The 12,226-nt window shown below is 44.0% G+C and overlaps 1 protein-coding gene and 1 long non-coding RNA gene across 4 annotated transcripts in view; both read left to right on the top strand.

The window, feature by feature from the left end:
* The window catches only part of CALCRL (calcitonin receptor like receptor), an 87,458-nt gene extending 80,815 nt beyond the window's left edge, over positions 1-6,643 (top strand). For all 3 annotated transcript variants that reach the window (XM_081838416.1, XM_081838415.1, XM_081838417.1), the window contains 2 exons: positions 596-637; positions 5,681-6,643. In XM_081838416.1, coding sequence (XP_081694542.1) covers positions 596-637; positions 5,681-5,971 — 333 coding nt within the window. In that variant the 3' untranslated portion in view covers positions 5,972-6,643. The remainder of the gene's footprint in view (positions 1-595; positions 638-5,680) is intronic.
* LOC309335783 overlaps positions 1-11,283 on the top strand; it is a 141,773-nt gene extending 130,490 nt beyond the window's left edge. Inside the window, exon 2 of the long non-coding RNA XR_014153720.1 lies at positions 7,951-11,283. This is a non-coding gene — a long non-coding RNA (uncharacterized lncRNA). The remainder of the gene's footprint in view (positions 1-7,950) is intronic.
* The last annotated feature ends 943 nt before the right edge of the window (positions 11,284-12,226 follow it).

Below are 12,226 nucleotides of genomic sequence, written 5' to 3'. Positions count from 1 at the left end.
TTTTTTTAAGGACCTTCTTCCTGATAACCAGATTTGTCTGTTTGATGGTGTTTCCAGCATTTGCCAACTGGGTGAGCTCCAGATGTTTAGGACTGCAACTCCACTCAGCCCAAGTTAGAATGAAGTTAGCAAAGGCTGGTGATGGCAAGAGAAAAATATTCAGAGTGAGGGCCTTACTAGAAAAAAAGGGCAAGCCCCCTTTAAAAAAAAAATTAATACACATTTATTCAAAAGTTAAAATACAGCTTTTCCCACTGTCATAATATCACAGAATGATCGCTCCAAACTTTAATCCCTCGTCACTGTCATGTTGGCTCACTGAATACTCTCAGTAGGAACCCAACTACCGATCTGGTTTGCTAGACGTTTCCACTTAATATATTCCCCGCACAGACACCTCTGGTGGCATTAAAATATCCTGTTCTTCAATAAAAGAGAATGGCACCAACGTTGCAGAAAATCAGAGCTCAAAGCAGCCAAGAACCAGTGCGAGAAAATGTGTCCCTCTGAGTTTCTGAATCACCCTTACTTGCATCTGAATTTTATTAAGTGCATTTGTCTCATTAGATTTACAGCTTATTGTTTTGTTCCACAGGGCTTGTTGGTGGCAACCATTTTCTGCTTTTTTAATGGCGAGGTACAGTAACTGATTTCTTTACTTTTACAAATGAAGGTTCCTTCATATCATGATACATTTGTGTGAAATGCTCGCTGGCCCTTGCTTCCATTTTCCACCACAAAGCTGAGGAGAAACATTTCTTGTAGCCCTGTGAACTCTGTGTACATGGTTGTTTGCCGTACTATTTGGTACCATTGGTCCGTGCTTACTCCAGACAGGTCTCTCCAGTGTCTGGTTATGGTGTTTCTGGCTGCTGAAAGTAGGTGGGTTGTGATTTATTTGTGGTGTAAATGGGCATTATTGTGATAATGGGGTGATTTCTAATACTTGCAACCAATAAACTGAAACTGACACGGGGACAAATAGAAGAAGACGCCTTCAGCCCAGTATGGCTTCCTTTTATCAGATACACAGCCGAACAAGACAATGACAAAAATCCACCTACAGCATACAAATCAATATGGCTAACCTGATCCAATATGGCTAACCTGATCCAAAACACCCACCCCACTCACACATTAAAACAAAGACCACCACAGCCAATCACAACCACACCCTAGGCCAACCCCAACCTCTCTCACCACCAAAGGAACACAAGTGAATAGCACAGAACCTACACAAGCAACGCTGACACAAAACCCTACATATATTAAGTATACAGTGGTACCTTGGGTTAAGTACTTAATTCGTTCCGAAGGTCCGTTCTTAACCTGAAGCACCACTTGAGCTAATGGGGCCTCCTGCTGCTGCTGCTGCTGCTGCTGCTGCTGCTGCTGCGCCGCTGGAGCCCGATTTCTGTTCTTATCCTGAGGCAAAGTTCTTAACCTGAGGCACTATTTCTCGGATAGCGTAGTGTGTAACCTGAAGCGTATGTAACCCGAGGTACCACTGTAATAGAAACACCGCTACCCAACCCCACCCATCTCCCCCCCTCCCCCTTTTCCCCTTCTTCTTCCTAATGTCTCAACAAATGAAACGGATCTGTAAAAAATGTTACTGGGAGGAAAAAAGAGAGATAGAGACATTGTACATACTTCTTGTAAACCAAGAAAATCTTTAATAAAAATACATTTTAAAAAAACACTCTGTGTACATAGTGAGCTGCTATGCACAAAAGACTCAAAATGTGGGACAGCTTCCACATAGCTGGGTTTTGATCAGCTCCCACAGTGGCCATTTCTTCATGTACCTCACAAACTACTTGGTCCTCCTGTGCAAGCTAGGGTTATCGGTCTCCTTTAGTCATTTGCTACAGATAACGGATGTTGGGATGAGATGGAAAATCCCTCTTGAAGAAGGAAATACACTTCCGTACCATTCAGTACTGGATTCACAGAGGAGTGGTAATACCACTGAGAATCTGTTACCAATAAATGGATTCCTGGAATTATGTGGCTCAAATTCTAAGTTAATTTAAGGACGTTTGTGGAAGGAAAGTTTCCCTTCCTCTGAGACCAGCAGCTACTTACACACACCCCAAAAAAACCCTTTCTAGTGGGGGGGGAGTGTCAGGGGCCCATTTGGGAAGGGATGCAGGGAACGGAAGGGGTGGGAAAGTGATGGGAAACTTTCCTCCCATGGACTTCCTTAAATTATATTGAAACCCCAGTTTATATAAGTGGCTGTGGAAACACACGGATATTTCTGTTTCCTCCAGTATGATGAATGTGCAACAATGCACCGCTTCTGCCTCACCGAGGGAGGGGGGGCAGGATAGCAACTGAAGCATCTCCCCATAAAAAGAGAAGCCAAAAGAGGACACGGTTGTGCGTACAATTTGCACATGCAATTTGCATGATGTGCAAATTTAGACATCACAACAATCTTTTAAACAGAATTCCAGTACATCCGACCATAGTAAGGAAGACCGTGAGCAAGTTGACTAGTGTGAGAACTGAATCTGCTTCTCACAGCAGCTTCAGGCTCCCTCCTGTGTGGTGTAGTGGTTAAGAGCGGTGGACTCGTAATCTGGTGAACCGGGTTCCCGTCTCCGCTCCTCCACATGCAGCTGCTGGGTGACCTTGGGCCAGTCACACTTCTCTGAAGTCTCTCAGCCCCACTCACCTCACAGAGTGTTTGTTGTGGGGGAGGAAGGGAAAGAAGATTGTTAGCCACTTTGAGACTCCTTCGGGTAGTGATAAAGCGGGGTATCAAATCCAAACTCTTCTTCTTCTTCTTCTTCCTGCTCCTCCTTACTATGGTTGTTTATCTTTAAACCCAACTCAGGCAGGAAAACCCTTCAAACTGTGGGCAACTCTAAACAGAAGACTGACAGCCTTTCAAATAGATGGTGGCCCTCTATGAAGTGGGGTACAAGGCCACTCTAAATGGGGATAGTATTATAATACTAGGGTAGGGTTGCCATATTTCAAAAAGTAAAAACCAGGGCACCCCGAAAGCTGTTGGGTTTTTTTTCTTTTTTTAAATAAAAATGCCAAAAAAACCCACAATTTTTCGATCAGAAGAAGAGTTTGGATTTGATATCCCGCCTTTCACTCCCTTTAAGGAGTCTCAAAGCGGCTAACATTCTCCTTTTCCTTCCTCCCCCACAACAAACACTCTGTGAGGTGAGTGGGGCTGAGAGACTTCAAATAAGTGTGACTGGCCCAAGGTCACCCAGCAGCTGCATGTGGAGGAGCAGAGACGCGAACCCAGTTCCCCAGATTACGAGACTACGGCTCTTAACCACTACACCACACTGGCTCTCACTGCCTAAATCCAGGATGAAGCGCCACCTTTGAAATCCCAGTAATGTCTGGGGAAATCCAGACTTATGGCATTGTTCGGGAGCTGATTACTTTTTAGCATCATTCTGCACACATAGCACAACATGATGACATTCAATCTTTCTCTTTCTCTTTTTTTAGTGGGTATTTATTTATGGTTAATGAGTTTTCCAAAAATTGCACATAAAATTCCAACACACATTATAATAAAAATTATTTTTTCTTTTTAACTTCCCAACCCATTTTCTGTGATGTTATTCTTATCCCCTCTTTGCTGCACCTCATCTTCCCTTTTTTTTCATCATTGTCATGACACAATAATCTCACATTCTTTCTGTTGCTCGAAGCCTGGTCGCGGGTTCTTCATATTGTAAAATTTCTTCAAATAATCCGAAAAGGGATTCCATTCTCCCCACACACAAACACCTCCCAGAAAACCCAGCCATCATTAAATTATCTTATTTTAGCTTTGCTGATTCACCATAGCCCTTTACTTTCCTTATCCGTTCTTATTTAGTGGGAACTTCTTCATCTTTCCATTTCCGAGCATAAGGTATCCTAGCTGCTATCGCGTCCAATATTTGACAAAGCAGATTCAGTAACCTTCCACTCCCGATGTCAACGGTTCTTTGAGGGAATGAGTTCTGCATACCTTTTGCCAAGGCTGCTGGTAAACTCCACTTCCTGTTGCACAGGTGGCCTCCCATATTGTATAAACGGAAACTATTGTAAAACAGAACATCCTTCCATAGTCCTTCTACAAACAAACGCAGGCCTCGTGTGCCTTCATCTGTTTTATCCCATGTATTTTTAAACAAGGTAGGAAAGCAGACAGAGCTCTATTCAGGAAGCGGCGTTTCCATCAACACCACAAAAATGTGAATCACGTTTGCTGATTGAAAACTCTTGCCAGATTGTGCAGATGCATAACGTTTAGGATGCTACGGTGCTTTAAACCATGCTGAACATCTCACATTGGTCAACGTGTTTGGGGGATATTTATTGTTTCCATTTGTACAGAGGTCACCAGGCAATCTCCCACCCAGGGGTCACCAGGTCCAGGCCTACTTAATTTCAGAAACTAAACCAGAGGGTTTCAACCTTTTTGAGTCCACGGCTCCCTTGATCAACAGCATTCTTTGTGTGGCTACCCTTGAGTCAGTTTATGAGGAAGGATTCCACCATTGTGTCTGTTGCTGTTCACACTGAGGAGGAATAAATAAAAAATTGTCCAGTAGCACCTTAGAGACCAATTTAAGGTCCTACTGGACAAATTTTTATTTATTTTGACTGCGTCAGACCAACACGGTTACCTACCTGAATTGAGGAGGAGGGACAGCCAGTCCATGAAATCAGTGCCTCCGGTCCTTGAGCCCCTGCGTAATTCAAATATATAACCTATTCGAAATTAGGAGCATAAGGTGAAGACAGCGCCAGATTATCAAATAAGCAGAGTAGGCACCAGCCTATGGGTCCTATGACAGCCAATCAAAATAATATTAATTTGATCTTGAAATTGGTTTATTTAAATTCTGTTTTTTTCTTTTAAAAAAAAAAAACCACCAACATATTAGAAGATAATTTGCTGGGTGAGGGGGCTCCATGGGGTTTAATCTGGCACTGGGCGAAGAAAGCAAATGTGTGCCATTTTCTATGTTTCGATTTCTGGGAATGGAGTTGAGAGATGACCTAACCTTGGGAGAAAACAGCAAAGACCTGATGCAGAGAGCACAGCAGAGGTTATATTTTCTGAGAATCCTCCAGAAAAATAATCTCTCAAGGGCCCTGTTGATGGCATTTTACCATTGTACTGTGGAGAGTGTATTAACTTATGGTCTGTGTGTGTGGTTTGGGAGCTGCATGGTCAGGGGAAAAACAATGTTGTCCAGGGTTATAAAGACTGCAGAGATCAAATCTATGCTTCCAGGTGTCACAAGAAAGCTGCAGAGATAGTGCAGGATAGTGCGCACCCCGGAAATGATCTCTTTCAGCTTCTGCCTTCTGGAAGAAGGTACAGGGTTATAAAGACTAGGACTAGCCGCCTGAGAAACAGTTTCTATTCAAATGCAATTTTGGTTTTAAATGCACTGTAAGGTAGTCTCTATGAGAGTATATTGTATTTAATTATGGGGCATCAGAGTTTTTAGGGGGCTAACCAGGCTGGGATAGCTGGGATAGCAGGCTTGTTGGTTTCTGAATGTCTGATGTAGATTTTCAATTTCGTTGTTCTGTATGGGACAATGACAATAAAGATTATCGTATCGTATTTCTGATATGGCACCTGAGGCAGCCATCTTTGTCAACCTGTTCTCTATCCTCTTCTTCCCTGAAATAGGTCCAGTCTGTTCTGAGAAGACACTGGAAGCAGCACAGGATCCAGCTTGGGCACAGCTTTTCCCACTCAGACGCCCTTCGCTCGGCTTCCTACACAGCCTCCTCGATCGTCGATGGTCAAAGCTTCAGCTACAATCGTGAGTGCTTCCTACACAACCCGCCTTCCTACACAGCCTCCACGATGGTCGATAGTCAAAGCTACAATAGCGAGAGCAACTGGGAACATACGAACGGGAAAAGCATTTACGACACGGAAAACGTTGTTTTTAAAGCCGAAAAGCTGTATGGCTGATTAGCAAGGACTCTTTCTTCCCACCCTCATGATATTTTGAGTGGATGACTCCAGGAGCCAACAAGACAGTCCCACCCACCCACACTTTTTTGGTCAGTCTTTGAACTCAGTTACTCTTGATGGATGCAACGGATTTTAATTTCTTCCTCACATGTGCTCATGCCTTGGCATATCTCAGCATGTGAGTGCTTGCTCTTTGTTTGTACACTGGAGCTGGTCTTGCCCACCAACTGAAGTTTCATGCTCTGACGTCTGGGATGCCCAGCCTTTGGAGAAATACTGGCTGAAGTTTTCATGGGGATCAATCAAGCTCTAGATCTACATATGTGTTTTGTACATATAGATATGTGTTGGGATAGATAGATGTTGCCTCTTCAGCTTCTACCGTGTAGACAAAGTGGGCAATTCTTTTGTATGACGGGAATCAAGGGAAGTTTTGGTTTATTTTCAGCGGTTTTGTATCATGACTGGGGGTTGTCCAAGAGGTCGTTCTGTTTGCTCAGAAGAACTTGTAAATGCTGTATTTATCATGTCATTTCGTCTTAAGTGCAGCCAACAGAGCAACCTAATTAAGTATTGGAAAGGATGCGATGATTGTAAAGTATTCTACGTGTTGACTGTGCAACATTTAACTCTGACAAAGATAGATATAAATCTGCAGTATAGACAATGGCTCTGATTTGATTGGCGTTAATCAGTGACTAACCTGCTCCATTGGCTTCAATGGGACATGCTAGAATACAGTGTACCCTTACTTGAGATTGAGACCCATGGAATTAGATGTGCACAGCTCCTGGGTATAGATGAACAGAATTGGGCCATTAGTCACAACTTGCTTTCTCTGACCCAATGATTTAGCTTGTATTGATCACTATTTTGAATGGAGGGTGTCGCAAAGCCATGGCGAATCTTTGGGCCTGAATGCTATGCTATGCTTCTTCATCTTTTCATTCAGCTCCTCTCTCTCCATGGAGCTTCCCTTTCCTTTTTGCAGAAGAATCTGTTTTTGAATGTGCACAAAGTGGAGCGAATGCTTGGACCGTAGTCCCGTGCGCTCCTTGGTGCACATTGTCGAATGGTATGCCTGAAGTTTGCACTAGAGACAGTAGCAGGTTTGTATTTCGTAAGAAGAAGAGAATCAGGCACTTAAAACTAACATCCTGTGATGCACAATGCAATGCAACGCAACGCAACACAATACAACAAATCGTTTCCAGCTGGTTTGTCTCCTGGGTCCTAGATGTTTTAGCCAGAGATTTGGGTGTACTGCAGCTGCTCACTCTTCTTGTGGTACAGAAACCCGGCTGACTATATACTGATGGGAAAGGCAGTGATCGGAGAATGAGTTGGCCATAGCTAAGTTGGCTCTTTAGAACGCGATAGTGGAGATGGGTACAGGAGCCCTGACCCATTCATGAGTTGACTCAGGTATCATCTTTTCTAAGGCTTATGGACCCAGGAGTCTGCATTGGCAGTAGCGCTGACAGTAATTTGGTATAGAAGGCATACGACAGGGATTAGGGCTGGGCAATATCTGTTTTTCAACATCATGGTATATTGCCAGCCTAACGTCGTGATAGATCAATCTATCACAATGTTTGAAATAAGGATGGAACTACCCGTATCCCGTATTTTTTGCTCTATAGGACGCACTTTTTCCCCTCCAAAAATTAAGGGGAACTGTGTGTACGTCCTATGGAGCGAATGCAGGCTCCTTGGCTTCAGAGTTAGCAATGCGAAGCCTCCAAAGCCCAGAGGGAGCGCTCCCTCTGCGCTCCGCAGGCTTCAGGTTCCTTTTGCTGAAGCCGGGAGAGCAGGACTCTCCTGGCTTCAAAAGAGAGGGAGAGCTGAGCAGCGCCCCTTCAGCCAAGCGGGAGGAGAAATGGAAGGGGCTCCGTTTCTCCTGCCACTTCGCTGAAGGGGCGCTGAGCAGAGAGGGGGAGAATTATTGTTTTCTTGTTCTCCCCCTCTAAAACAAGGTGCGTCGTATAGAGCGAAAAATACGGTATATAGAGGTGAACCATAGGGCTGGGCAGTATTTGGTTTTCAGCTTCGTGATACATCACCTGCTAAACATTGTGATAAACTGATCTATCACAATGTCTGAAATGAAGACGGAGCTGTTTTTTTTTGCCGATGTATCACCAGCAAAACGTCGCGATATACTGATCTATCACGATGTCTAGGTATGCAAAGGCATTGACCGGCCTCACGGTTCTCCCCACATTGTGATTTTTTGCATAGCCTGTACACATCATGATTTGCAATGTATTGCCAGGTCAAAAACTATGAAGACGATCTCGTGATATGGACTTCGAATTGGACTTCAAATCGCTATATTGCCCAGCCCTAATAGGGATGAGCAGGGATAGTTTTCTAGAAAAAGAGGTGCTGGGAAGCCTCTCTTGTTCTCTTATAATGGCAATGGCACCCACCTGAGAGGTGCCGGAATCGAGTTCCGGTGAGTTCTGGCTGGAATAAAAGCCCTGAGGATGAGGAACCTGCGGCCCCTCAGATGTTGCTGGACTGCAACTCCTCTCATTCCACGTATACCCTCTAAAGTACTTAAATCCAGCAGAAGTCAGTGGGGTGCAATGTAGCTTAGCTGCATGCAGGAAAACCTTCTGGGAGACTTAGCCTCTTGAGGTCTGCATGTAAGTGCGATATTCTTCTTTCTCATGCCTTTCCCAAACTTTATTCTGCTGTCTCCACTTACACTGAGAAGGGCTTTACTCTGTGGATAACACCACTGATGCATTTTTAAATGATGAGGTATTTTTATTTTTATTTTAAATCATGTATATTGAGTAGCAGGAAAAAGTGATGAGAGCACATGGGCCTAGGTGAAATAAATTCCCCAAAAGACTTAGGAACAAAGAAAATGGGCATGCGGGGGGGGCAGTTTCTTTAAAATAAATAAATAATATGCGGCGTATTTAATGTGGAGAAAAAATGAGAACTGTCTAGTCACTGCTACTGGTGATGGAACAGTCTCATACCAATGTGGTTCTGACTTCTTATGAAAGGACTGGCAAGGAGCAAAATGAAGCCCCTTTGTCTTTCTCAGAACAACATCTGCCTATAAATGCCACGGTGCAATGTGAAGTGTTCAATTTCCTCATATTTTTTTTCAAGGCTGCACATTAATTGTCATTTAACAGGCTTCAGTAGGCAGCTAATTTTGTGAGCCGTTACAATGCTTTTGAGGCTTGAAAAAGCTTTGAATGGTTGTCGTCACGGTCGCATAATCATATTCAGATGCTTTAGGGAAAGCTCGGCGAATTCTTGTTATTTTGTTATTTAGGATGGCATTTGACGGAGTAATGAAATGTATTGAAGCGGCTGTGTGGTGTTACAAAATTAAAGTCGTTGGGTTCTTGGAGCCATTCCTGTCATTTGAAAAAGCATGGATTTATTCAGGGTTGTGTGTTGCCTGTGATTCCACAGCAGTAAAGTCTACAGCAGCCTTTCTCAACCTGTGGGTCCCCAGATGTTGTTGGACTACAACTCCCATCACCCCTAGCTAGCAAGGCCAGAGCTCAGGAATGATGGGTGTTGTAGTCCAACAACATCTGGGGACCCACAGGTTAAGAACCTCTGGTCTACAGGATTCATGTTCCTAAGAATATCTTCTTCATTTTAGAGTTATAAAAAAAATGGTTGAAAATGTGTGGTCCGGTCTCAGAATCCAGGGGTCGGAGGGAAATCTTCCACAGAAAGATCCTTCCGGTCCCTTTGGGTACCTCCTCCTCTCCTTGACTAAATTATGCAAATATATTCTGTTTTATATAGGTCACAGCATTCAGATTTTGGGTGTAAAGGAGTTTTTAAATCTAATTAGCTGACAGTGCTGTACTTACAGTGTGTCATCTGGAAACACATCTGGGCCTCAAGTTGCACAATAAACATGTTTGAATTCTATTAGACACATCTTTCTTGGAGAGATGACACACAGATTTGCCCTACCCACGGTGTCACTGAAGGACAGATGTTTATTTTACAATTTTCTTTTCTGTGGAGCTTGCTCATGGGTGTGGTACCTCAGGGTCCATCCCTTCCTTTTCAAAAGCCATACAAGGAGAGCTTTGAAATGTCATCTTGTCTGTAGATTTTAATCTAGCAGGCTGCTGCGTTGGCCCAAATCTGAGGAAAAGCCAGAATCGTTTCCTTGCATCCAAGGCCAAGCTGTGGGTCTCGGGACATGCTGTGATTTTCTTTTGTAAGCAGGGTGAGAAGGCTATGCATATACAGTGTGGAATCAGGAATATTTCTTCCAAAAAAGACAATGGAAAGCCCTGGAAACACAGAACTTTGGAATGTGGCCATGCTTGCCATGATGCACCTCAACAACAGCCATTCCTTTCTTTATTTCTAAGTAACTCCACCTCTGCTCCCCTCCCCCCTAAAAAAGAATTCTAAATTTCTTTGAGACCCACATATCATTTCCATACACTGGCCTGGATGTTAGGTCATTGTAACTTGAGTGCTACGACGGTATCGGCTGAGGCCTTTTTCAAACCTGCATGGACATTACGTGATCCAGCCATCACTTGTGGATTCTCAGGTGGCTACAGTCGTACCTTGGAAGTCGAATGGAATCTCTTCCGGAAGTCCGTTTGACTTCCAAAACATTCAGAAACCAAAACATGGCTTCTGGTTGGCTGAAGGAAGCTCCTGCAGCCAATCAGAAGCTGCGGAAGCCCCGTCAGACATTCGCGTTCCAAAAGAATGTTCGCAAACCAGAACAATCACTTCTGGGTTTTTCGGCGTTCGGGAGCCAAAACATCCGAGTTTCAGGATGTTTGGGATCCAAGGTACGACTGTATATGAGCTCTCTGTATGGAAATATATTGCAACTGAGTAGATATTGGGTGATAAGAAAGTTCTCTCTGTGGCGATTAATCGGTGATAGTTCATTGAGACATGCAGATTGTTGTTTGATGTTCCAGCCATGGGACAACCATGCCTGTATGAGCCAGCCCTTAGTGGCTTGAACCCAGGGTTATTCCTCACCTGCAGGGCATTCTTGCATGGAAGGTGTATCCTCTTATAAATGTGGTTAGTAAACTAGCATCTTGGAATAATGACACTTTTTGAAGGTGGTTCAACATTCTTTGACAGTCATCATTTTAGTAACTAAGAAGTCAAGAAAGGGATTTTTTAAAAAAAGTATTTCGCCTTACATCTGGTATCTAATAACAACGAATGTCTAAATTTTAGTGTTACTAGATATTTCTTCAAATGAATGAATATCTGTTTTATTTTTTTCCTTCTGCTGCTGACGCGTTCAGTTAATAAAATGTCAGAAACTACTATTTGCGTGTGATCCTTAAAAGATTCTTAGTTGCTCTCCTCCAACACCAAGGTTAACACACACTTCAATCTCTCCCTGCCCTTCAGGGACTTTCAGTGCATTTCTGGGCTCTTGGAGTTTGCACATTTTTTCCAATGCATGGTCAATCAGCAACATCCCAGACTGAGTCATGTTAATAGATAATTTACAAGGGCAGGGTTAGCCCCAGATATAGGATGGAGGACCTGCATCAGTGCCTCTGAAGCAGGGAGACACCATGGACCAGAAACTCAAAAAGGTTGCTTTTTGTCACCTTTCGCACTCTGCCAATGACTTCCTCCGCGGCCACTGGGGTTGGGTGTGCTCTGTTCCCTCCTCTGTTGGTCCATCTGCCTGCTTGCCTGCCTTCCTCCCTCCACTCGCGGCTTTCCCTTCTGACTCCTTCCTCCCTCCCTTCCTTTTTCCTCCTTCTGCAACTCTTGCCCAATATCTCCACCTTCCTTCCCTCTAAGAAGAAGAGTTTGGATTTGATATCCTGCTTTATCACTACCCCGAAGGAGTCTCAAAGCGGCTAACATTCTCCTTTCCCTTCCTCCCACACAACAAACACTCTGTGAGGTGAGTGGGGCTGAGAGACTTCAGAGAAGTGTGACTGGCCCAGGGTCACCCAGCAACTACATGTGGAGGAGCGGGGAAGCGAACCCGGTTCACCAGATTAAGAGTCTACTGCTCTTAACCACTACACCACACTGGCTCTCTAAGACCTACTGGGTGCTTCACTCACATTTCTAATAGTGCTGCCGGTCCCCAGATTTATACCCTTGCACTCATTCATCTAGACGCCCAGATAATTTCTGCCTGGCCATTTCTTTGAGAAATTAAACAGCGCTGCTTCATCGTTCCATATCTTGGATACTTCACGGCCCATCCTGAAGAGTTCTCCTGCCTTCTTTGGCAAAGTG

Source organism: Podarcis erhardii, assembly GCF_964252035.2.
Source record: "Podarcis erhardii genome assembly, chromosome: 1".
In the NCBI taxonomy this organism is placed as follows: Eukaryota; Metazoa; Chordata; class Lepidosauria; order Squamata; family Lacertidae; genus Podarcis; species Podarcis erhardii.
The sequence above is the reverse complement of the archived record's forward strand: the minus strand, read 5'-3'. Positions and strand labels throughout refer to the sequence as shown.